Genomic DNA, 25,648 nt, shown 5'->3' with positions numbered 1-25,648 from the left:
AATTTCAATATTTAGAAGCTCACTTGCTAGTCACGAGGAACATTACGTAAAACTGGCAATGCGGTGGTGCAGAGGTTGGGTGAGAACGGGACGTGTTTTGTTTTGGTATTCATTTGGTTTTCATTTTGATATTGGTTTGTTGTAGACCCATCCCCAGTAACGTCAACCTGCAAAAGGAAAGTACAGTCAGCATGTCCTTCACACTAGAAGGTCACGGAGATCATTACGTTAAACTTTTCATGCGACGGCGTAGAGGTTGGGCGAGAACGACACGTGTTACCTCATTATCAAGCAGGTAAAATACCGCAAGGCTTAAGAGGTGAGGGTGAGAAAAAAAATCGTATGAAAGGACAGAGAAAAGGCCATAGAAATCAGTCGGGTGAGTATCTCCGACACGGCAACAACTGCTGTGCACTATTTGTCACCAGCCTTCTTCATCGTATTGCTAGTTTGCAATCATTGGTAATGTTCTGTTATTTGTATGGACTATGGAGTTTGTTTTAATGTTACTTTTGACAACTTGTTCATATGCCAGTTATTATTGAATTTTAATGTTTAAATTTAATAATTGTCTAGTTAACTGTGTTGTGCTGCTGTTGGGAGTTGTATCGTTGATGGCTGGGTCGACCACTGGTGTACCTGGGTATGGCATATACCAAACCTCAACGCCACCGCCTTACTACACACCAACATATGCAACAACAGGTTACCAACATATACACCACCAAGGCTCCAGAGTATTACCCCACAACTTGTGATGCCCTGAGCTACTACACCGAAGCCTGAAGTATAACTCTGCCCCAAGCTGCATCACCAAAGAGCCGGAGTACTACACCGAGGTTCCCAAGTATTACACCACTAAGGCACCGGAATACTTCTCGACTACGTATGCTGCTCCTGCCTACTACACCGAGGGTCCTAATTAATACCATACCCAAAGACTACACTACAACCTACGCTGCCCCGAGCTACTACACCGACGTCCCGAAGTATTACTCTGCGTTAAAGGAGTGGTCTTAAAAAAAGAAGTCGTATAAAAGGAGAAATAAAAGTTGGTATAAATCCGTCAAGTGAGGACACGGCAATAACTGCAGCGCACTATTTGTCCCCAACTGCTTCTTCATCGTATTACCAGTTAGCAATCATGGGTAAATATTCTGTTTTCGACTTTGAGTTTTGTATCAATTCTACTCTTTTCTATTTGTTTATATGCCAGTTTTACATTGAATATTAATGTTTTAATTTGTTAATTGTTTAGTTAACTATAGTGTCGTGCTGCTGTTGGGTGTTTCGAGCAAAAGTGTATCGTTAACGGCTGGGTCGACCACTGGTATACCGATGTCTCCTGGGAATGGCGGATACCAAGCCGCAACGCCTACACTGCAACAACTTACGCAACGACAAGTTACTACACCACTAAGGCACCGGAGTGTTATACCACAACTTACGCTGCTCCGAACTATTACACCGACGCCCCGAAGTATTACTCTGCCCCGAGTTGCTACACCACCAAGGAACCAGAGTACGACACGACTATGTATGCTGCCCCCCCATCCTACTATACCGAGACTGCCAAGTACTACTCTGTTCTCAACTACTTACTACACCGATGCGCATAAGTACTGCCCTGTTCCCAGCTACTACACCGAGGCTTATTGCTCACCAAAACGGTCGAATACTACACTGAAGCGCCAAACTACTACTCTGCCTCGATCTACGCAACCACAACCGGCCAGGTATTACGCAGCCACGACTTACTACATTGAAGCTAAGTATCTTCGTACTACGTTGAACCGAACCGAACGTTTTCCGATTCCGCTGGCTCGGTAAAATTGTGGTGATGCAAAGTAACAGATTCTCTGTCAGGACGATATTGGATGACGTTACGTAACAAAAAGGTTCACATCTTGACAAAGTTTTAAGTAAGAACTCTCTCTTTCGAGTATTTATGTAATTAGCCACCTTTTATTTCCACAAGCACGATAATAACTAATTATTATCAATATATTTTTGTATTAACCAACTTTTTCCCAAAATATAAATGTCATTTCCTTCATTTGAATAACTACATAGAACGTCACCCTTTTTAAGTAATTAAATGTACGCTCACTCTATACCGTAAAATATAGAAGGGGATTAGATAAATTTAATGAATAACTACCTCACAAATGAGAAGTCTTTTTCGGAGGAAGTAAAACCTGCTGCCACCAGTCAGGACGGGTCTTCATACTAGAGGCCATGTGCTCCTCTAAGTGACGATATACTTGACCGTCGGAATGTCCTAATGCAGAGTTGAGGGCGAAGTCTGACGGGGCTACTGCGTCAATCAAGGCGATTGCATCAGGCTTCAATTTCTCACATAGTTGTTCGATGACTGTTTGCAGGGCAGCACTCGTGTTGGACTGGAAGTATCCGCCCTGAGTGAGGGCTGATAAATGTTTCATCAAATTGGTTGCACCGAATAAGGCAGTTAAGGATTTGAGAACAGCCCGCAATTGTTCAGGGATGTTTGGATCGTTTAGAAGTCTCATCATTCTCATCAAGAACAATGTTTCACCGTAGGCGATGCTCAATGGACGATAGTGATAGGCTTGTGCTTGATTTTTGGCAGTAAAGGCATCCATCTTCTGATCCATCAACTGTTGCATCCTATTCGCCGTCGAACGAAGAAGATGACACACAGCAAACTGGTAGGCATCCAACAAAGCTAAATAGATTATAGAAGCGTTACGTTTAAATTTGATTTGAAAAATTCATAATGTTACCTTGGGGTTCGAACCATTGTTGTGGAGCATCTAGTTTACATTTAGATTTAAGAATAGACTCAGCGGAATCCAGGTAAATGGCGGAACCAAGTGGGGTGTAAGGAGCGACGCTTTGGCGACGTTGGACAAGTGACCAAAGGTTCAGAAGCCAATTTGCTGACTGCTGAAGCAAAACATTATTGTCGCCCTCATAGGTACAATTTGCGTCGTTGTCCTCTCGCACGCTTCCCAAACCACTAACTATTTAAAATCAATTTTCAATAAAAATTTGAATATCTATGTTGAATTGATCCATCACCTGCCAGATATCCATGACCTCCGCAGGCTTCTCGGCACTCTTGAACTCCTTGCTGCGCCAGCCAAGAAGAAAGAGGTTTTGCAAAAGATGAAATGGCGTGAACTTCTGCACCAACCGAAGCCTTGACAAAGAAATAATATTAGCCAATTATTAAATATTTGTTGGTTAAGTTGCGTGTTATTTACCAATCGATCAGGATCTTCTTTGTTCATCATAGCCATTTGCATGTCAATAAAGTCTTTGCGGAAAGTCCGAGTAAAATTAATCAGGACGTAGGCAGCTCCCTATTTGAAAAAATGGCGAATTCATCAAATTTGCAAGAATACCATTGTAATAATGATCAAAACAAAATCCAAACAACACTTACCAAATAAGGAAACAGACGCCATTGCTAAGAATAAAAAATATATCATTTTAACAAATTGTTTTCAATGTTAAAATAATTTTCTACAATATAACCTGTAACTGATATTCTAATACAGGCAATTCTACGTTACTATCTTCCGGTCCGAATTGGCGTCGTACGGCAGAGTAGCGGATACCCACTGTAATAGCTTTGATAAGGTTGGCTGTCGCCATACTTGCAATGCCAACACGTCCAGCCGATAACGTTCCAAGTGAAGCTCCTTTTTTAATATTTAAAAATACAAAAACAAACAAAATGACGAAATCAGATTAAGTAGTTCATGAAGACCCTTTGGACTATCAGTATTGACGAATAACCCAGTTAACCCACCGAGACGCTTCTTCTTATCTTTGAAGGGCGACACGTACAAACCCGATTCGCTCACGTCTCCCGTCCGGTTAAGTAACGCAGCACGTGGCACACGGAATTGATCAAATAACATCACCCTTTCAATCAAAATGAAATTTGAAAAATTAATGAAACAAACAAATGAATATTTGTTCTTTGTTACCCGTTGTCAACACCATTTAAACCAAGTTTTTCACCCATGTCACCGATGCTCACTCCAGGAAGGTTTTCGAATGTCTTTGTGTCTCGAATTTGGATGAAAAAGGCGTGTAACCCGTGGTTTTCGCCATCAGGTGTGTATAGTGTAGCAAAGACAACGGCATGGGTTGCTGTTTCGCCTATAGATAGGAAAATTTTAAGTTATGCGCAACATTTTTAGGATAAATTCACGGAGAAAAAAAATTTACCCAAGTTTCCAGCCCAACATTTGGCTGCCTGGAAATCAGGTGTGTGAAAAACAAATTCTTGAGTTTTGACATCAAATTTTGCAGTAGTTCTCATTGCTTTGGTGTTGGTACCGTGGCCTATTTCTGTCAGACAAAAACAAGCTCCAATCTAAATATGAGCATTAAAATATTAACTTTGATTATTCAAAATCAGGATTTCTCTCTTTTCAACACAAGACTTAAACTGGTTACCTCTCTTCTCATTAATCTCTGTATTTCCTTAAAGTGTCTTTCTGTACCCATTCCATATAATGCTGAAATCACAAAGTTGTAGAGCAGTTGAAGTTTTACTATGGAACTCCAGTCAAGCTGTCCAATGGCCATAACAACAGAATCCAACTTTTTAAATACACAAATAGATTTAGAAAAGAATACCAACACACAAGATAATTTAGAGTTCAAACCATTTCAGGTTTCTGCAACAAATTTTTTGCTGGCATGAAATTATACTCAGCAAGTTTTTGAGCACGCTGCAAAGTGAGAAGACGGTTCTCTTTTAGAGTAGGCTTGGTAGCACAATGAGCAAATGCAGGATCTTTTTCGAGAGTAGACCATATTTTGTGCTGTTAAGTAAATTTTAGTTGAAATTTTAAATAAAATTGCTGATATTATTTTGTTTGTCTATACCTTCAAAATTAAGGCATCCTTGCCTTGGATCAACAAACACATATCCTTCCAATTAAAAGAAGCATTTTTTCTGTACTCAGAGAGAGGGCCAGGAGGAAAATCTTTAAGAATGTCTTGTAATTCTGGATCCATTTTGTAATTTTCTACAGGACAGCACTATAAGACAAAAGATCAATGCTTTAACTGAAAGTGACTGTACATATTACAAATGCATCCAATAAAAGGTATACACTTTAACATTTTATCAAAATTACCAGATATGAAAGAATCACTTGATATCAATCAACCAAATAGATAGCTACGAAGTAAGCGTAAACATTACAGCAGACGACACTCGGATTTTTGCTAGTTTTGGTTGTTTTGATAGTTAAACTTGTCCAAAAAACGTCGTTACCACATTAAAAATTGTAACAAATTTTTTATTCGTGAGTTGTTTTGTTCATTCTACTGTGAATATCCCCTCAAGTAAAATTGCTTTAACTTGTATTTTGCAATTACTTCAGTTAAAATTATTTGCAAGAAATTGCATTCGAAAAACTAAATATATAAAATGTGCGTTGGTTACTTACTTTATTTGTTAATTCTTTGAAGCAGTTGAAAAACAACAGCGTTAAACTGCACGAAGAATGTTTTTCAAATCCATAAGAAAACATACGAGTCCAAAATTCCAAACTCCAAAGATTTGATTTGACGGACGGCACTCGGCAGACGGCTATTTTGGCGCGACGTTGCCGCAACGGTACAAAAAAGTTTTGTTTTGTTCAGCCCGTACGCCATCTGGTTTGGAATTCTAACTATTGGCGTTTGCAATATTTTATCGCTAGATGACATCGGTTAAGTTGCAACCGAGTTTAAGGTAACAAGTGATTTTTTGGGTGTGATTGTGAATCAAAACTATACTCAATATCTTGTTTGTTTTTGAGGGATTTAGTTATCGTTCTTAACAATTTTGACCTTGTACCTGATTTAGCATCACATACAATGAAGAATTCATTATATCTCATCAATGAAGCCTTACTGCAGCATCCAAACTAACTTACAAGAGTTCATCAAAGATGGCTTCAGTCTGCCTTATAAAATGCCTGAAATGAAGAAACCCAATACCTTCCCCTTGAGAAGAATGGTTTGCAATTTTGTATGTCAACAGTGTGGTTTTCCAAAATGAATCTAACCACTACCTTCTTTCATCATCAACTTGATGTTTCAGCACATCATTCAACATTCACAGTAAGTTATGCTGTGCAACTCACGAGGATCTGAAACAGGCAGCCCCACTGGGCCAAAATTGAAATGAGGAGGTGGATCTCAAGTGAAGAAGCAGTGTTTCTTGTGCCGATGATGATCTGATCAGCGAACCACTCCATTAATGAGCTGCAATTGATTTCCCATTACCAATACGTAATTTTGATACCTAATAGACTGTTGCTCTATTCTATCAAAGAATGAAAATGGGTACCCAATGACGGGAACTCCACCCATAAGTTTGCCCAACCCCCAATTGTCCTTTGAAGCAATTCATTGTGGGCAGTAAAAAAATTTGGATTCTGCTATCGACCCGCTCGTGTTAGTACCCGAAAACCACTCTGCGAGATGGTGCACTTAACGCTCTATTAAAGAAAGAACTGCCAACCGCACATTTTCAGTCAGCTATCCGGTCACGCACGTACCGCTCCTGACACGTTGCTGTTGGAGACATCGGCTGCATTTCTCATCGGTTGCGCTGAATCCTGCGCGTGGGAACATTCCCATCCGCCAACACTTTCGTGCTACTGGTTTCACCAACGACAGTCGTCAACTACACTCAGACGGACAGGTCTGTCACATCTCATCGCCAATTTGCCGGTTCTCGATTGACTCCGTCAATGAGTTGCAATTAAAACACGGGCAATGTCTCAACCAGACCGTTCAGGTATGTCATTAAAAATTTCACTTTGTGTGTTGCAATGAATTGCATAAGTGATAACCGTTCGGAATAAATTGATTCGACTAGGCAACTACAATTGCGAAACAAAATAATTAGGGTGACGTAAAAATTGTGTCATTTCGATTTGTCAAATAGGTGAACGGCGTCGGCGTTTGGCCGTGTCCTCACTAACTCCTCGATGCGAGGATGATTGCGAGGATCTCAGAGGGGCGGGAGGAGTTCTTGGAGGTCACTGGAGGCGTTGGCGGAGGGCTTTGCTCGGTCGTTCCTCGTCAACTCCGTCGTCAACCGCCGACTTGGGCGACTTTTGCGCCAAGTTCCCGCAAATGGAAGAAGTTCTGCAGGTAAGACGAGTTTGTCCTCGTTGTGGTTGTAACATTATTACCAACGCCATTTTCAAACCGAGAGTCGGTTAAGGGGACCGTTGGTTACTCTGCGGTCTGAACGCGTGAAATAGGACACTAGTGTGTATAGCATCGAAAATAATGTCGTTGTTTTTCTTTTCTCTCTCCCTTCGTTGCAGGTTTACCCGAAAGATACGCCGCTCGCCCTTTTCACCAGTTTGTTGCCGGAGGATTTGGTTAACTTGCCCGATCAAAGCGGATTGCGCCAGCGCATTTTGAACGCAGTCGAAATGGCCCGTCAATGGATCAACCAATCAGAGGTAAAACAAAAACAAAAAAACAATTGCTTCCATCGTGCACACGCCATTATTGATCTATCAGGTGACTCATGCTGGTTCTAGACCCCCTAGTCTATGTGGGTATTCCTTATTCCACGTCGGCCACTCCCCACGTACCCTTTTTTTTTTTTGTCTAAGCGATAGCAAATCCATCTAGTCGTAGAACATCCCACGGATTTATGCCTTATTCGATGGCTCGTGTCACGCGAGCGTTAGTTCATATTTCACGTCATCCAGCTGAATCCGCATTCTGCCAGCAGCAGCCGGATGTTTTCATTCTTGACTACCCTTTGCGTGTGGGACGACCCGGTCGATATTCTCGGTCTAATGGATAGAAAACAAAACCAAAGGAAAAAAAATACTCTTGAAAATCCTCTTAGTACAGAAAGTTTGAAACCCATCCAAAAGTTGACCGTGACGTTGGCCTACCATAAAAAAACCATGTAAAAAACCTGTTTTTGCTGTTATCTTGCAAGAGGAAAATAAGGCCATATTAGATTATTACAAAATGACCCCGTGAGTGTTGCTAGGTAGTAAGGGATTCTTTGAAATGGGAGTAAGAGAGAGAAAAAAAAATACATCCGCACGACTTTCCGGGCAAGGCAGCGTTATAAATTCCGTTTGAATGAGTCTTTTGCCGTAGAGAAATCAAGGCTCTTTTCAAGTAGGCATTGAAAAAAGAGAGAGAGAGAAATAAAAACAGCGTTTGAACGCGCTTCTGGTGGGCGTCGACGCTGTGCGTCAAATAAGAAAAAAAAAATACCGGGAGAAATAATTCTCTTGGCCGGGGCGACGACGGATGTAGGTTGTAAAGAGACGCGAATTCATCGATTGGCGTTGTTGGCAAGGGTCCAGCTTCCGCCAAACAAGCTGCGCCAGGGGTTCTTGAGCAACAATTCTTTATATGGTCAGGCTCGATGGTACCGACTTTTCCTCTCTCTCTCTCTCTTTCCTTCTCCACTTGTGTGATGACTTTCTATCCGCCGTTGTTGAGAGAGCGTAGTATAGTACTGTAGTATAGTACACACACCGAAAAGAAAAAAGAAGAAAAACGCGCGCTGAGGGTGGATGGAAATAGAAAGGACCTTTGGCATCCGTTGCCAAGGCTCTGGAATCTTTCCTGAAGGTGCATCCGTCATAAGATTACTAATCGTTAATGGTTGTGCCTTTTTTTTTTCTTTTACGTAGCGTGCCCCAAAGGTGATCCTTTTGATCTTTTGATGGTTCACGAATTCTATTTACGTTCGCTAATCTGCTGCGTGTCATCAGCGCAGACCTTATTAACATGCTGGCCGTGGAAAACAATATTGTTTTACGACGGCTGTTTGGTTTATTTCACGTTGTAAAAAAAAAAAAAAAAAAAAATAGGGAGACGAAAAAGCAGGTCGATAAGAACCTCCAGACCGTGATCCAAATGATCTTTTGATTCTCATTGTTGTGTAGACGGTATCTTTTTTTTTTTCCCTCCTCAGTCTTTACATTTTGTTATCTGCCGTCTGGTGGGTATTTGCCGTTGTTGTTGTTGTTGCCACAAGGATGACGTCGTCGTCGACGACGGCTTATTTTTAAGTTAGTTGGATATTGTTATCCGGATATGTTCTCTCTTAGTCGACTTATTGCGCCCGGATCAATGCGATAAACCGACTGCGTGTGCCGGGGATTTGACTGAAAGGACACACAGTGTCTGGATCAATACTTTGTGCTTATCTTTTCTTTTTTAATGTCCCTTTTTTATTATTCCAACGGTTTCCTTTTATGGTATTAGGATATGTGTGCTGTGTGCAGGACTGGGCGTTTTGACTTGGCTTTTATGTGACGCCATTTCTTTCAGTCACCATCCCCGAAAAGAAAGCCTAGGAGCAATTTCAATCAAGAGCTCGTTATGAATTGTTTGGGTTTTTTAACCTTGGGGGAGGACTAAAGAAAAAGGATTGAAAGAAAAGTGGTTTTCGTGGGGGTATTGAAATTTGTGAGGGATTTCGAGCCGCCCGTCTAGCCCGAAACGGCCTTTTTCCGACCATTGGCGTATGACAAGTTGTTGATCTCGCGACTATTGGGGATTCCAAATAGCGGACAATTATTCGCAGCCCTTTTTTTTTTCTTGCCAAAATTGAGGTCAATCTCTTTTTCTCTGCTGTCGAGTGGAGCAGAAGAGAATGCGACGGCCCATTGTTGGTCAACAAGAAGAGAAAGAAACAAGACCTCCCCAACTCCTCCTTCTCTCTCTCGGCTCTGTTTGCCTGTTGTTGGTTTTGTCTCTGCGGTTTTTACGAGTATAAATATATACTCTATATACACACAATTTCTTTCTTTTTTTCTTCTTCTTCTTCTCCTCTTCTTTCCGGCTAGTGAGAAAACGTGCAGCTGCTGCCGAGTGCGGTGAACACACGGGGCGAAATTTTTGTTATTAGACGAGTTTCAAGAAAGTTGCCACGGTGGCGCCACCAGTCGCAACAGGAGAGTAGAGAGAGAGTTTGGCAGCAGCAGTAGTCCAGAGGCTTATGGCTTGCTATAATACTTTGTGCCTTGCTGCATTGCTTGAGCTGCGGCCCTCCGGTCAGTCGTGACACAGACGTAGTACTAACTGCACACGCTCACCGATCGGCTCTCGTGTTTTTTTTTATTTTTTATTACAACTATCTGCCATTTTTGGAAAGAAGCAAAGGAAAGAAGAAAAAAAAAAAGAACTCCCACGTGTGGCAATCTCGGCTGTGTGTGTGCGCGCGCCTACCCAGTCAGCCATATTTGACAGCTCAGTGTGTGTCGTGGTGGTTACCTAACTGCAAAATCCCGTGTGATGGTCTCCTGGGCTAGTCCTGTGACACACAGATACATCAGCTGACTCGGCAGGGGAGAGACGGCTCTTTCATTTCCCCCCATGGAGTTTTCTTCGGGATTCCCTTCGTGTCGGCTCTCCAGCAAAGCAAAGACAATTTCGTCGTCGTCGTCGTCATGATTGCAACTACAAAGTGACAGCCTAGTGAAACGAGATCTGACATTGATCCTCATCGAAAACAACTACCCGAAACCAACTGAAAACAAACAGGACAAACGAAAGAAAAAGAAAAAAAAAACACGCGTGTATTTCCCATGGCCCACTTAATTTATTCTAGACAGTGTTCCAAGTCGATGGCCAACCCTCTGGCGGTCATGAATTTTAACAGCTGACCCGCCAGTAAATAAGGGAGGGAAAACGAAACATGTTTTCATTAAAAAGAGTAATTGAATCGTGTGGAACTGTTGTTGAGACTCGTCAAATTTTATAAGAAATATAAAATTCAAATCAAGACCCAAAGGAGGGAAAAGGAAACGAAAATGAAACGCCAAGATTTGACGTTGAATTTATCCCGAACGGATAGCGCTGACGTCACCGACTCTGCGGGACAAACGTATTTATCGCGATCGGGGCAGCGCTGCCGAAAATTACCAATCCCAATTTATTCACGATTTTCTTCCGTCCTGTCACCCGTCTACGATTCGACTACCTCGAACCAAGTAATTAATGTAATCATTCATTATTTGAATTTGTTTGTCGTTGAGTGATCATTTCCTGTTGTCATGAAACCTTCAAGGTATTCATTTCTTTTTGTTAAAACAATTTGGTCAATGTTGTGATTCGAGCTAATCTTAGTTGATTAATCGAACCTTGGGTCAGTTGCGTTTGGGGTTTCACTTTTCCCAATTGCAACTGTATTATTTGCCCAGTGGTTGCAGAGATCAGATCTGGGTGATGTTGATGTCGACGTCTCACGTCCACCGTGTCGTCCTTGACACTGTCTCACGCCCGCGCCCTTCTCCTTTCAAGGTGGTCATTTCTTGGTGCCAAATTTGGCCTCCGACTGGCCTTCTGCCCACTTGAACGGTCCAGGGTTTTTCGTTCTCCATGCCTCGATTTGTGTGTGTGTGTGTGTGTTTTGGTTGTCGGCGTCCATCGATGCCGTACCGCTCGCCAACCGACTTGATTAATATTCAGTTGCCCGTCCAAGGTTTTTTTTCACGAGCCAAATGGTCGCGAGAGCAACTTGCCAACTCGCCGTTCTCATAAGGTTCTATCTCCATTCGAGCTGAAATGGCGAAAATGTCTCTCTCTCTCTCTCTTTTTCGTCGTAATGTTATTTTCTTTTTTCCTGCTAACCGGCGAGAGATTGTGTGGCCGTCCTACTTGCCGTGTTTCCACGTCTGACCCGATTTGTGTTTGCTGGACGTGAAAAAGCCCAGCTAGCGAGCAGCAGCCGAGCTGCGTCCCAATTGTTTTGTTGTCACCGGGCGCAAGCTGTTTTGGGTTGTAGTTTACGATGTGACCACTAGATGGCGCGAAAGTCTCTCGTATGAAATAAATGGTTCGTGATCGATCGGAGGATGTAGAAAGTGTATATTCCCGAAAAGCTTGCGAATCGTAAGCGCAATCGCAAGTCAACGATCCCAATTGAGGTCGCAACTTTCGAATGGAATGGTGTACAGTACATAATGTAATGCTTTATTGATTTGGCATTTTCTTATTTATTTAGGCGGATGGGGGAGGAGGATGCCTGACTCCGGTTCGTCGCTCATTGGATGTCGACTGTTTGTCACTGGGGAGCGGGAGCGGGAGTTCCTCGCCGTCATCATCGGCATCCTCATCCTTGGCTGCCTCCATGTTGTTACTTCGTCCGCGTGCCTTTGCTCGTCAACTTTCGGATGACTTACGCCGCCGGAGGGAGAGTTACGCAGCCGGCCAGTATGGATCGAATGGAGGATGTTATTCGCCGCTGGCCACAGGCGTGGGCGTCCCGTCCCATCGTCACAGCGTCGGCGGTCTACAATTGATGCCCGGCAACTTGGTTCATAGCGCTCGGCTTCACTCGGCCACCGCATCCAGTGCGGCCGCTTCCGCTGCCAATGGTATACACACACTACAGTAGATCACATTAAGGAGGGGGAAAAAACCAGCCGAGTAGACATGCTGTGAATAAAGCATGGCGTTCGGGGTCGCCTTTCAGCTCTGCGTTTTCTTACGCAGCGGGGTGGTTTACAGTGCACGTTTCCGCTAAAGATCCGCCCTGCCGGATAATGTGATTTCGAGCTGCACTTTAAGAGTCGGCCTTGGGGAATCGGGGTGTAAAGAGTGTAGTATAGTGGCACTATTGATTAAGAGGGAGATGCAATTGTTGGTTACTAAGGTAACAACCAGAAAGAAGTCGAATTCCCCGTATTCGGGAGGAACATCGAAAAAGATATGTGTTGTCACGACGACGACGACGACAACGTCGAGGGATCATTTCAAACTCTGTTGCGTAGGCGTAAAGAAGAGTGGGCGGTTCGGGGACAACATCCAGAGGTCCTCTAATAGGGTCAAGGGAAAACCTATACGTGTTATTATTAAAGGGATGAAACACGAGTCTACAAGTTTGTTCTACAATCTGATTGATGACATTGTTATTTTTTGTTATAGATGGAGCTGAAGCAGAAGATGGTTACAATTTACAACGGATCCGTAGCTCGGCGTTGGGCCAATCGGCCCCGTCCCTGACGGCCAACTCGGTGGTGAGCGAAACTTTTTGACTTTGAAATTGAAAAATGGTTTTGATCTCGGCGATTGATTGTTCGCGATATTGAATAGAAGATGAGTCTTTGGGCCGGGGTTGTTCTAAGGAGCTTCGATGATAATGATTTTCCTTTTGATCCTGTCGGAACACGATTTCAAGTTATCCGGTCTTCTCCCTCCGTCCTTTTATCCGGAGAATTTGTCTAATGTAAAACACACACGCACACACAGAGAGAGAGAGAAGGAAGCCTTAGACAGTGTTTTTGAACGAGAGATGCGCGCGCATTTCGACCCTGTTCTTGTGTGTGTCTGTTGTGTCGTCGACGTTGACGTCTGACAGTCGTGTGGAACAGCTCTTGGTTGTCAGTTTTGTTTGCCCACAATTTTGGTTTGTATCCAGTGGAGTGGGGATCTCAACTCAGACGTCCAGCCGGTCTAGTATCATTATTACAGTTAATTAGCTACCACCGTATTTCTCGGTTTTCTTTCTCTACTTTTATGATACTGTTGTATTTGCCTCTGTGTGTGTGTGTGGCTGAATTTCTTTACTTTCCGGGTTGGCCTTTTCCTCGAATCCTTTTTTTTCTCTCTTTATTCCGTCACGGATCGATTGCCATTTTTTAAAATGGGGCACACGGGGTAGAATAGAGAGAACTGGAGAAAAGAGGTCGCAGGCCATTCTGCCGCAATCTCCAGGAGGAATGATCAAAAGACGGAATTTTTTTCTTTATATTCAGTACCCAGTTTCGTGAAAGGAAGGAAAAAAAAAGAAATAGAACTAGCGGGAAGGTTGCGGTTTGTTGCGTTCGGCCAATCGATCAGGTGACGTAGTAACGGAAGCCAAGTTGTAAGCAAAGTTTCACTTTTTGTGGGCTTTCTGGATCGCAGCTGTATTGGACCAGTTGTCGGAAATGCGTACCGCGTGAAATGGTCGTAATGCGTTTACAAGAATGCGCTTGTGAGAGCCGAGAATGCGTTGAAGCTACACATCATCGATCCGGCCGGATAGAAAAACTCTACGCCAAAAAAGAAAAGAAAAATAAATCCGTGTGATCTCAAGATAGCTAGCGGGCGTTTATGACGTCAGCGGCGTTTGGGGATCCTTGGCGGTTCTGAACTCGTCTCCTATTTGCCCATCCTCGAAGGAACTAATCCTGTTAAAGACTTGATCACTTCCTCAATTGAAAAAATAGAAAATGTTCTTTTTTTTTATTGCTGGCAACTATTCCGCTATTGTGTGTGTAGACGGCGGGTCGATTTCTATCGATCCAATCAGTTTTATTCCACGCCATTTTGTATGCGCTCCCGCTGTCCACAATTTTTGACTGGTTCCGCACGTATTTACATTCCTGCCCACGCGCCAGACTTTAAATTGCTTATTTCGCAAGATTTAGTTTTTTTCCTTTTTTATTTTTATTTCAGCATTTAATCGAAAGATGAGGGGGCAAATTTTTTTTCCCCCCGTTGGCGAAGGTCTTTGGAGTTATCTGGGCAAGTGATGAGGTAAACAACATTATCATCGATAAGGATTTTTTATTTTAAAAAGGCAAACAAAATAGCGAGCGGATCGATAGACGAGTGTCTTTAAATGGACCAACGTCAGTAGCGAGATAATGTCATCTTTTGTTTCATTTACATTTGAGACCTATTTTCAAACGTCGACAAGGACATTCTTCAATATCCATCCCGGATCATTGATTGTGGTATCACATGAGTGTGGTATACCCGTTGATAAATTTTTCGATACTTACCTATTTTCGTGGTTTTCTTTCTAATTATTATTTTTAAAACATTTGAACGTTGGCGCTTTTTGCCAAAATGCGATTCAGGTCGGCCAACCAGCCACCGGACGTCATCATTATTTTTATCAATTAGAATTGGAAGTTGACGTTGATTTTGTGTCAGAAAATAAATATAAAGGGAAAGGCCGGCTTGCGGTTGGCGTTTGCGTTCATGTCGACACCGGAAAAAGTGGCCGAAGGGTCCGAAAAACAAAAAATAAAACCGCCGGATATTCGTTTGGTTTTTCTTTTTTTCTTTCTTTTTGGTTGTTGTTTGCTGCACGGTGATAATTACCGTTTCTGCTTTGGGGAAAGATACCACCACCCGCCATTCTTCTTTGGTGTCTCGTGACTTTAGTCGTGCTCTGGTCGTCTACCCGAACGGAGCAGTGCCTTTTTCAAAGCCGTTTTGTTTATGTTTGGGCACAGTGAGAGGGGGGGAAGAGAGAGAACCAGGGCTTTCAACACCCTGATTGAGGGTTTTCGAAATTTTGTTCACGAAAAATGTCAGTTTTCCTTTTAAGGGTTTTTTAACTGAAAAGAAAAGAAACGTATTTGAGTTTTCTGGCAACGCCAGGGCGTACTGGTTCACATCACTTGACGTTTCAATCATTTTGATCCTGAATGGAATTGTGGAAGCACTGCTCTCTCTCTCTCTTCTTCGTTCGTGCTTGTTGTCGATTTATTGCAATCGCGAGAAAACAGCCAGCTAGTCAGTTCATGGCTCACTTGATCTAACACGTGCAAAAGAGGAAGTTGTGTGAACCACACACTTGCCAGAACCGAACCCAAACCTCCAACCAACAAAATGAGTCTGGGATCTCCCAGTATTCATTGGATTCGTCGTAGCCTGTCGTTTCCAGAGTCTGCCGATGTTCCGACCGCCGCTTGTCCAGCTGTCTGTTGTTGTGGCCGATTCAGTGGTTTCCGTCACATTCTCTCCGGTGTAAGTTTTTGAAGTTTTATTTCAAACTTTCTCTCGTTAGGCCAGTTTTTGAAACGAACATCAAACGGTGCGTAAAACGAAAAAAAGTTTCTAAGCCTGTTGTGTTCTTCCCCCCCCCCCACCCGATCTTCATTGCGTTTCACTTTTTCGTTCTTCTATCATTTGATATCTGGTTCCCATATTCGGATCGAATCCACCTGGCGCTTTTTGTTTTGTTTCGAGGAAACCCGCATCGTGAGAAATTCAGACCCACCGTTTCTTTCTTCTTTTTTGGATGGCTAGTTATTGACGACGGGCTATCGCGTGTCTCTCTCTGTCTGTGTGTGTGTGTGTGGCTTAGATGAACGCGTCCGAAGTCCGCGTGACTGTGTCCGGCGACGACAACTTGCGTTCGACGACCGGCAATGCGTTCCGGACTCGACTGCAGGAGCGTCGCTCTTCGATTCGATCTCACCTGTCGCTGCCGTTGACTGTCCATTCGGCCAGTTGGTCGGCCGCTTCCACTCCGTCCGCTCCCACTACGCCAACTCTCGTCCATCCCGCTCTTATCCTCCTCAAGGTGAGACGGGGGCCAAGCGTCCGTCTTTCAGTTGTTGATTCGATCGAGCGGCCTCGTGGCCCAGGTGCTTGGTTTGGCCCAATGTGTTGAGCAATTTAGGATGTCTGTTCCCATGACGACCCCATGTTGGTCGTCAACATCCTGTCGTGAGGGCACATCACGGGTTGTTGCTGCTGCTCTCATTTCGATGATCGATTTCCGGTGTTCCAGCAGCCCTCTATCGGCAAATGTCTCATCATTTATTCGGTTGTTTTTTCTTTTCAATTTTTAATTTTACAGAGGGATTTGTTGCTGCCCAGAAGATGCTCCCGCGTCCAGCATCATCACCTGCAGCATCGGAAGAGCATGATATCGGCCACATCGCCCACCATGCCACCTCGTTGCCAATCGCCGTTGTCGCAAGGTTAAATTTGGCAATTCACTGGGTAGCAAGAATGATTCAATTATTAATGATTTGTTTTCAATCGTAAAAACCACCAGGGAGCCCGATGGAAAGTCCACGCAACATGTCGCCCAGTCAGCAATTTGCTTTCATCCCAATTAAAAAGTAATGACATTTTTTTCTTTTTGAGTGCGGGGGAAGTTGTGACCAATATGATTACAGTCGCAATTAAACGCGTTTATCTTCTGTCTGGTTCAGGGCTGAATGTCGACGATGGTCTGTGGCCTCATTGCCTTCATCTGGTTACGGCACTACTCCGGCCAGCTCCAATGTGTCGGTGCGTATTTTGATATGTCTAGAACTTTGGATACTCTCCCTATTCACCTCTCCACATCCACACACAAACACATCCCAATTCGTTCATTATGTTGTCGGCCTTTTTTAAAAGAAATTGAATTTTTTTATTTGTAGAAACATAAATTTAGCTATTTGGTTGTTTTAATGATTAAAATCACTTGGCTTTGGTGGCTGTTCTACTATTTGCGAATCCAATTTGTTTGTTTTCCGTTTGGCATTTTTTAGTTGAACACAATGAAAAAGACCAAACATTGGCTGACTTTTTGTTTGGTAGCTTATGCATGAGGTTATGTTGTAACAATTATTTTTTTTGTTATCTCTGTTTTTTTTTCTCTTTCTCTTAACTCTTTCGTTGCGTTTGCCCTTGTCTTGCCTAATCCCGCCCTTCCCACTCCCGTCGTTCCACCCGGTGGCCTCTTGTATTGATGCGTTCCAGTCACAGTGTTCCAGTCAGGAGCGGTTGAATCACTTGCCGACGGTGCCGACGGCCGAAGAGATGAGGATCCTCTCGCGACACTTTTCCTCCAACGAAAGCAACCCAGTCATCGAGGAGACGGACGGCGCTGCCGCTGCTGGACGCCACTCGCCCAGAATGCGGCCCAGATCCAGAAGCTTGAGGTTTGTATTTTCTTAACGTTGCAACTGCTGGAACGTGCCTTCATTACTTGCAATTTCTTTTCGTTTTGGGCGGGGAATTTTGCAGTAGTCCCATCCGCTCTCCGGTCGTCGATAGCGAGGTGGTGATGATGAACATGTTGTACAAGGAACGCTTCCCCAAGGTATTTTTGGCAGACATCCAATTTATATTTTGTATATAAAAAGAGTGAGAGACGATCCATCTTGTACATGAATGACGTTGCAGGCGACCCGACAGATGGAGGAGAGGCTCAAGACGTTCGTCGAAGAGAACGCAAGCGTCGAGAGTTCAGAGGCGCTCGTGGCAGCTGCCGAGGGTTCGTCGGAGCCCATCCCAGCCGACGCCATAGCCATTGTGCGATTCGTCCAGCATCAGGTGATCGAGCTGGGCAGAGATTGCTTGCAGAAATCGGAGCAGGGACTCATCACGAGCCGCTACTTTTACGACATGTCGGACAATTTGGAGAGGCTCTTGAACGAGGCCAAAGACAAGGCAGTCGACGCTGTTCCCCATCTCAGTCGACTCGTTCGCAAGCTCCTGCTCATCATCTCCCGGCCGGCCAGGCTTCTAGAGTGCCTAGAATTTGATCCCGAGGAGTTTTATCACATGTTGGAAGAGGCCGAAGGACAGGTTAAAACCACACAGGTAAACAAAACAAACAAATTGTTGACATTTCTCGGATGCCCAGCGCTGACCAAAATTGACGTTTTGTTTGGAATTTCTAGGGCGTGACTGACTTTCCGCAGTACATTGTCACTCAGCTGGGTTTGAACCGTGATCCACTGGCAGAGTTTCAACAGGATTTAAGTCAGTTGGAGAAAACGTGTTCGACTCCGGAGCCGCCGACCGAAGGAACCGATTCGCCAGTGACGACGTCGACACCCGAAAAGAAGAAAGTCGCCGACACGTCGCACTTGCCCAAGGAAAGCGACTACGAAGTGGTTAAACTGATATCCAACGGCGCCTACGGGGCCGTCTACCTTGTGCGTCACCGTGAAACGCGCCAGCGTTTCGCCATGAAGAAAATCAACAAACGCAACCTGCTCTTACGCAACCAGATCGAGCAGGCCTTTGCCGAGCGTGACATCCTCTGCTTCACCGACAACCCCTTTGTCGTGAGTCTCCAGTGCAGTTTCGAGACGCAAAGGCACTTGTGCATGGTGATGGAATATGTCGAAGGAGGCGATTGCGCCACTCTCCTCAAGGTACGCTGATAACATTGCCCCAACCAACATTTCCCAACATCCGCCGAGTGGGGGAGGGGAGAAAAAATATTAGAATTTGAAAATTCTGTTGGCACAATTTTACTGGGTCAAATGTCTACTCTGAATATTGGCCTTGTGCCTCTTTTCATATTTTTTCGCTTTGGCTTTGTTCAAGTTTCAGATGCCAATTCTTGTTTCGTTAACGATTTATCACTCGGAGTAAACTTAATTTGGAAGGGGGGGGCTTGTCACGTTGTGGTTTGAAGCGATTCAATTGTGCACAGTCGTTAATGAAGGAGCACTTTTGTTTGGCTGTTGACTTTTTATTCATTTGATTCTTGTTGAAACTTGCAGAACATGGGACCATTCCCCTGCGACATGGCCCGACTGTATTTTGCCGAGATGGTGTTGGCCGTCGAGTACTTGCACAGCTACGGGATCGTGCACCGCGACTTGAAGCCGGATAACTTGCTCATTACCGCCATGGGACACATCAAGTTGACCGATTTCGGTCTGAGCAAAATGGGTCTCATGTCGCTGGCCACCAACTTGTATGAGGGTTTCATCGATCGAGAGACCCGAGAGTTTTCCGACAAGCAAGTCTTTGGCACTCCGGAATACATCGCTCCCGAAGTCGTCCTCCGTCAAGGATATGGTAACTAACCAACTAACTAACTAACCCGGCTGTTGCTTGGTCATTGTACCCTGTCACTTTTGGCATCGCGTTTCATTTCACGACTTTTGTTGTGCTGTTTTTGTAGGCAAGCCGGTGGATTGGTGGTCGTCCGGCATTATCCTCTACGAGTTTCTGATTGGCTGCGTTCCGTTTTTTGGCGAAACGCCCGAAGAGCTCTTTTCCCACGTCGTCAACGACGATATCGAATGGCCAAGTGAATCTGATTGGCCCGTTCCGGTCGAAGCCAAAGATCTGATCACGGCGCTGCTGCAGCAGAACCCGCGGGATCGACTGGGCACGGCCGGCGGAGCCGAAGTCAAGTCGCATCCGTTCTTTGACCGTCTGGATTGGAACTCGTTGTTACGCCAAAAAGCCGGCTTCGTTCCGCAGCTGGACGACGATAACGACACGAGCTATTTCGACACTCGAGCCGATCGCTACTGCCATGACGACGCTTCCGGCGATCTGGAACTGGACTTGGAAACGACGGAAGGTGGCGCCACCACTCCGCTCTTTGGATCCTTCTCCTCTTGCTCGCCGAGATACAAGAAATCGCACGGACTTTTCCTTGACGCCAAGTCTAGCAACGATTCCGGTTCGGGCGCTTCGGATCAATCGGAATCGTGTGGAAGTCTCAGCGCTGGTGAGGACAAGTCTCTAACACTTCCTCCCATCCAGCAGACGCCGGAATCTACGGAGAACGAAGACTCCAGCCCGCAGCTGCAACGCCGTCGCCGGATGCTTCATCGTGAACTGAAATCTCTTCCGCGTTTCTCCATCTCTGTCGAATCGGAATCGGGTGGCCGCTGCATGACGCCCATCTCGACGCCGGATCACATTCGTGAACTCTCGCCCGTCGACGAAGGGGATCGAACAACAACCGATTCCACTCCGCCGACGTCTGCCGGAATTCACTTAACAGCTTGCGGAGGCGTCCGGCCGAAGAATGTCTTGACCCAGTCCTTCTCGCCCAACTTCAAACAGCGACGCGGCACCAAAACCGATCCTGCGGCATCGGGTTTGTCGCTAGTCATTTCATTGGCGGAAGAGGGTCCGTCGCCGTCACCTGGCGGTGGTTCCAGCACGGCCAGTTCTCGTGACACTTCTCCATGTCGGGAGCTTTCGCCCACCATTACGGGCAGCCTGAAGCCTCCCATTGTTCTCCGACGAGCACCACGCGGATTTGGCTTCACACTCCGGGCTATTCGAGTCTACCTGGGCGATTCCGATTTCTACACAGTTCATCACTTGGTCATGGCTGTCGACGAAGGAAGTCCGGCATTAGAGGCCGGTTTAAGACCTGGAGATCTGATAACTCACATCAACGGCGAAGCCATCCAGGGACTGTTTCACACGCAGGTACAATTTCAATACGACGGACGAGAGAGAGAGAGGATGGACTTTTGATCGTTTTTTTAATTCTATTTTTAGGTGTTGCAATTGATTTTGTCGGAAGGAGATAAGGTGACGCTGCGAGCCACTCCTCTTGACCAGACGAGTATCCAGACTGGCGGACGGAGAAGAGAATTAGCCAAGAGCCGTTTGGCTCGCCGGGGTTATTACCGCGTTACGCACGGGGCCGGACGACGACCTCCTGGCGGAGCCAAAGTCAAAGCCGGAGGGGCGAGTAGTAGCGAGCAGGCCGATAGACGCCGTAAATCGTCATTATTCCGTCGTCTGAGTAGCAAACGTGCCAGCGCTGAAATCCAGCAGGTTAGTAGCAGCTATTACCGACATTGTGCGCCTTGGCGACGACGACGTTCGCGTCCATTTCTCTACAATCTTTTTTGTTTTGGTTTTGTTTTTCTTGACGCCACTACGAATTCCATCTGTGGTCCATTGACATGGTGTATTTTTGCAGTCGCTCCGATTGCAGATCCCCATGTCGGCTCCCGTGCTTCCGCGCGGCCACTCGTCTCCTTTTTTGGTAAAAAACAAAACTCGATGGTGCACACTCGATGCCATTTTGAATCGGCATCGGCCAGTGACTTTTTTTTGCTTTGCTGCGCGCTCGGCTTTGTTGTTTTCGTCTTGTTTCTCTCTCCAGTCCTGGCTTGCCCTAACAACGTTACATCCCCCCCCCCATTTTTCTGATTGAATTTCTGATCCGCCGGAAAAAAATAAGCCAGAATCCGCTTTGACTCCTCCTCCTCCCTTTTTGGCTGGGCTAGTTTGATTGACAAGTGGATTTCTTTTAGTTGTTGTTGTTGTTGTCAGTTTGAATGTTTAGGGGGGAGGGTTTGATTTTGATGACGGGTTGGAAAATTGAAATTCGAAGAATGTGCTGGAGCAGCAAACTATGTAGACTAGACGATGCAGCGTTGCCAAAGAGATTAAAATGGCAGCCTGGTGGTGAATGCGACAACTAGACAGTAGTGGAGTATACAGCGTTACTGCACTACTGAAGGGGACTGAGACTAACGATCTGTTTTCCTTTGGACATCTATTGACGTCGTGTTTATTTTTCTGGGAAGGCACGGAATGTGCAGTGAGAATGACGAGTCGTGCGTGATGTTTGCGCTCATGCGTGTGCCGTGCCGTGTGATATGAACTCGTTAAAAGCCAGCGGATTGAAATTTCAATCCACCAGGAGGAGAATGATGTTTTGATGCTAAATAATACCTTGGAACTTTATGCACGTGTATTTGACTAGTTGGCGGCCAACTATGGAGGATCGTCTTCACCTGTGCTGACGCCCAGCAGGAGTTTCCATTCGCTGAATCGATCGTTGCCGTCCCACGAGTCGGGGTCCAATTCGCCCGGAAGTCGCTCTTCGGCTTCGGGCTACTCTCCGCCGATTTTGCGCCATCACTGCCAATTGGCTGCTGCCAGTCCGGCGTCCGAGTCGCCTCGTTCAACACCGTCCAGCTCGCCGGGTTCGTCTGCCCCAAACAGCCCTGCTAGCGGCCAAATGAATTCAGGCGGACCTCCAGCCTCTGCCGCACGCCATTTTCAACCTCACCGGCCGTCATCTCTGCATGGCCTCAAGAACAAGTTGCATTCGGTGGCTAAGAACATGCACTCGCCGTCTAGACGGAAATCGGCTGGACACATACCACTCTCTCCGCTGGCCCGCACTCCGTCACCTTCACCTTTGCCGCAACAGCAGCCACTCCCAGTTTCCCCGACTCGCTCGCCCAGCCCGCTGGCCTTCCCCATGCAAGTCCATCATCCTCCCGGCAGCTCTCATTCGACGCAACTTTTCAGTCCTGGGGCTTCGCTTTCTGTTTCACCGGCCGCCAAACAACGCGCTCTCTCTAGGCCAAAGTCGGCCGAGCCTGGATCGCCACTTTTGCGCCGAGCTCTCTCACCCGACAGGCTCCATCCGCGCTCCGCAGAGAAGAACTTGGTTATATCACCTCTATGCAACGCCTGCAGCAGTAGCACACCGCCCAATTCCAGCAACAACGGTTCAACTACTAACCAACGTTGCGGTCTGCCCAAAGTGACCGTCATCAGCCCGCCGCGTGTCACCATACTTTCGCAAACGGTAAATTGCTTTGATTGGTCGATAGCTCAAAAGTGAAACTAAAAAATTGTGTCAATGATTTCAATATTATTACAGACTCCGGAAGTTGCCGCTGAATCGGACAGCCAGACTAAAAAGGAAGAAGGCAAGCCTGTCGATCCAACTGTTGCGTCTACTTCGTCCGATGGACCAAAAACGGTCCGATTCGAATCGGATACATTGAATACTAAGGAGGAGGAGATTCCGTCTAATGTGAAACGTTGTCCACGATCGAGGAGTGCATCTCCCATCCCTCTAGCATCTACTCCGCCACCCGACATCTCGGTCGAGCCTTGCGTTCTAGCTGCTGCTGCAGCCAGCACTGAACTCCGGCGCCGTAAGAATTCGTCCGTCGAAGAACAGCAACAGCAGCAGCAGCAACAGCAACAACCGCAGCCCGATCAAGTTGAACGAACTTCTCATCTGTGATGTACAAATAATTCATATTTTTTTCCTGGCCCTCCCATTCGTTTCGAATCGATGACGTACAGATTTACAATCCAGCTCAAATGATGGACTACGGGAGTCAAATTTAGGGTTACTTTTTTTCCTATTTTTTTATTTCTCCTGGTATGAGATGTATCTTTCTTTTCACTCCTGCTTACATGCTACCAAGTGGTTGATGTGATATATAGCGCACTCTTAATCACTTTCTAATTTGATCCATCAATATTTATATAAAATAAAAGGAAACGTTTGTGCGGGTTTGATGAATTTTGTATCGTGAAAACTGCTGTATATTTAACAATTTGTACAATAATGGATGAAAAACAAAACAAAAAAAAAACAAAAGTGGAAAAAGACGAGTGTGATCTCGCCGGAAGAAGGAAAAAAAAGGTTATGGATTGAACAGAAGTTAGATTGTGTGTTTGTTTTCTTTGTTTTTCCCTTTTGTTTTATTTTTATGTTCATTCATCTTCCGGATGACTTGAACTTCTCTTGTTGCTGCCCTGCTGGTGTGTGTTGTGATTACTTTCATCATTTCTTCTGTCCAGTTTGTGGCTGAATAAATTTCTGATAGATACTCACTAACAATGACCTACTCTTCCAATATGTTGACCAGTCTTCACCGGAATCATTTAGTTCCACCTCGACTAGTACGCCGCCGGCATCGAGCGGTTCTTCCACTTGACCCAGAACAGTCAGCATGCGCTCTCTACACGGCCTTCCGCCTGAGTCGACGTCGACGTTCCGAGTCCTGTGTCGTTTTAGATACAGCTAACTCGAGGGTCAATGTATTAGCTGATCGATCAAACTTGTCTGTACAAACGCAGATATTACCTGGAGACTATCTTTTTTCCCGGAGACCAAGAGAAATATCCACTTTCGATAGGAGATCAAGACTCCGTGCAGATCGAGCTCACGAAACCACTGGTTCAGAGTTTTTAAGTAAATTGTTTTACTGCGAATGTGATCCAGCTGGGCAACAACCGTATAATCATTATCGATATCTCTTTCTATCACAGGGTTCGTTGCACGGCAGATCGTTTCTTCCTCGTACCGTAAACAATATTCCACCAGCCATTCAACTAATGATAAAATTGTCACTTCTCCCTGCAACTTGGAAGCTTGTTGCTTGATCAGTGTGTCAAGATTCTGCAATTCTGCTCGACTCAGCCTAGGACTCTGAAAAAGAAGCAAAAATGTGATAGTTGAAAATACTGGGTTGAAGAGAAACAAAATACCTGAACTGATAGCTGTGGACTAGAACTGGGATAACTTTTAGGATCCAAAACGACAGTTAAACTGATAACATTACTATTGATTTGTTGAGGCTGGATCACTAGTATCACTTCGTTCTCATCGCTAGACTTCACCTCAAACTCACTAGCTGCACATAAGATAGCACTCAGAGCTTCAATTTCATCAGCAATATCTTGATTATTCATTTGAGTATCAATAGTGCTTTTTCACATTAAATGAATGAAGACTATGGTGGATACTGAAGAGTGGATGCTAGAATGACTGGACCCTACCAAAAAAAAATAAAAAATTTAACGCTGAAGTGGTTGAGGTCTGTAACATACTAAATGAACCTTGAAACCTGAATACAACAATAAAAGTTGACTCTTCTATAGATGAATCAGAAATGCATTGTACTTCCACTTGAGAGCTGGTAACCATGATAATAAGTAAAAGAATTAGAATAAACACCAACTTTCTCTTTGACCTTTATATTCTTTACCTTGCCGAGAATCGTAAGCAAAATTTAACACTTTTACACGGTGAAATCATGTTTCCACCAAAGTAACTAACAAAGAAATCGGAATTGCTAAGTAATATAACAAAAGTAGTAAAAAAAAAATATGAATGTCAGAAAATGAAATGGAAATAAAACATGGTTCCTAACGGAATACGAGAGCTCCGACTTTGCTTGGCGCATAGTGAAACCGTCTGACGTCACCAAGAGTATATAAAGCAGAAGGAAGGGCGGAAAACGGAGGGGAAGGGACAAGCAAAAAGAGCTCGACAGCCTATGAGAGCACACAGTCTCGTGAAAACTGTTGTCGGTGCATGTACCGACAAAAACCGGGCTGGCTGAAGATAGCTGGTCATTTTTAACAGATTTTTTTTTTC

At 44.9% G+C, this 25,648-nt stretch overlaps 4 protein-coding genes across 28 annotated transcripts; 2 read left to right on the top strand and 2 right to left on the bottom strand.

The window, feature by feature from the left end:
- Positions 1 to 124: 124 nt before the first annotated feature.
- LOC124196344 lies at positions 125 to 2,056 on the top strand. 2 transcript variants are annotated; one of them, XR_006875665.1, is made up of 3 exons: positions 125 to 462; positions 577 to 1,148; positions 1,259 to 2,056. XR_006875665.1 is itself a non-coding variant. In XM_046591354.1 (2 exons), the coding sequence occupies exons 1-2, from the start codon at positions 1,145 to 1,147 to the stop codon at positions 1,828 to 1,830; spliced, it is 576 nt and encodes a 191-aa protein (XP_046447310.1). In that variant the 5' UTR covers positions 1,011 to 1,144; the 3' UTR covers positions 1,831 to 2,056. The 2 variants fall into 2 exon arrangements, 1 of the variants encoding a protein (XP_046447310.1); XM_046591354.1 differs by lacking the exon at positions 125 to 462 and having other exon boundaries at positions 1,011 to 1,148.
- On the bottom strand, positions 1,946 to 5,653 carry LOC124196327 (peroxisomal acyl-coenzyme A oxidase 3-like). 4 transcript variants are annotated; one of them, XM_046591304.1, is made up of 13 exons: positions 5,460 to 5,653; positions 4,891 to 5,046; positions 4,668 to 4,826; positions 4,456 to 4,602; positions 4,225 to 4,372; positions 3,981 to 4,155; positions 3,800 to 3,915; positions 3,523 to 3,689; positions 3,431 to 3,454; positions 3,249 to 3,347; positions 3,064 to 3,184; positions 2,766 to 3,005; positions 1,946 to 2,707 (listed from the first exon to the last, which is right to left on the bottom strand). In XM_046591304.1, exons 1-13 carry the CDS (start codon positions 5,541 to 5,543, stop codon positions 2,163 to 2,165), a joined length of 2,181 nt encoding a protein of 726 aa, XP_046447260.1. In that variant the 5' UTR covers positions 5,544 to 5,653; the 3' UTR covers positions 1,946 to 2,162. The 4 variants fall into 4 exon arrangements, with proteins under 4 accessions (XP_046447260.1, XP_046447263.1, XP_046447262.1 ...); XM_046591307.1 differs by lacking the exon at positions 5,460 to 5,653 and adding an exon at positions 5,145 to 5,293 and having other exon boundaries at positions 4,891 to 5,033; XM_046591306.1 differs by lacking the exon at positions 5,460 to 5,653 and adding an exon at positions 5,145 to 5,280.
- A 71-nt stretch (positions 5,654 to 5,724) lies between these two features.
- On the top strand, positions 5,725 to 24,103 carry LOC124196324 (microtubule-associated serine/threonine-protein kinase 3-like). 19 transcript variants are annotated; one of them, XM_046591276.1, is made up of 18 exons: positions 5,725 to 6,799; positions 6,950 to 7,158; positions 7,338 to 7,478; positions 12,005 to 12,377; positions 12,928 to 13,019; positions 16,586 to 16,709; positions 16,787 to 16,853; positions 16,947 to 17,025; positions 17,488 to 17,663; positions 17,749 to 17,824; positions 17,908 to 18,327; positions 18,408 to 18,887; positions 19,242 to 19,542; positions 19,649 to 20,922; positions 20,995 to 21,276; positions 21,425 to 21,490; positions 22,217 to 23,053; positions 23,129 to 24,103. In XM_046591276.1, exons 1-18 carry the CDS (start codon positions 6,778 to 6,780, stop codon positions 23,498 to 23,500), a joined length of 5,391 nt encoding a protein of 1,796 aa, XP_046447232.1. In that variant the 5' UTR covers positions 5,725 to 6,777; the 3' UTR covers positions 23,501 to 24,103. The 19 variants fall into 19 exon arrangements, with proteins under 19 accessions (XP_046447232.1, XP_046447231.1, XP_046447234.1 ...); XM_046591275.1 differs by having other exon boundaries at positions 17,482 to 17,663; XM_046591278.1 differs by lacking the exon at positions 21,425 to 21,490.
- Positions 23,771 to 25,516, bottom strand: LOC124196340 (RWD domain-containing protein 3-like). 3 transcript variants are annotated; one of them, XM_046591348.1, is made up of 5 exons: positions 25,257 to 25,516; positions 25,108 to 25,184; positions 24,757 to 25,043; positions 24,353 to 24,697; positions 23,771 to 24,289 (listed from the first exon to the last, which is right to left on the bottom strand). In XM_046591348.1, exons 3-5 carry the CDS (start codon positions 24,958 to 24,960, stop codon positions 24,050 to 24,052), a joined length of 789 nt encoding a protein of 262 aa, XP_046447304.1. In that variant the 5' UTR covers positions 24,961 to 25,043; positions 25,108 to 25,184; positions 25,257 to 25,516; the 3' UTR covers positions 23,771 to 24,049. The 3 variants fall into 3 exon arrangements, with proteins under 3 accessions (XP_046447304.1, XP_046447306.1, XP_046447305.1); XM_046591350.1 differs by having other exon boundaries at positions 23,771 to 24,269; XM_046591349.1 differs by having other exon boundaries at positions 24,757 to 25,184.
- Between the last annotated feature and the right edge of the window lie 132 nt (positions 25,517 to 25,648).

The sequence above is a fragment of the Daphnia pulex genome, chromosome 6 (genome assembly GCF_021134715.1).
Source record: "Daphnia pulex isolate KAP4 chromosome 6, ASM2113471v1".
Lineage (NCBI taxonomy): Eukaryota > Metazoa > Arthropoda > Branchiopoda > Diplostraca > Daphniidae > Daphnia > Daphnia pulex.
This window is presented reverse-complemented; position numbering and strand designations above follow the sequence as displayed.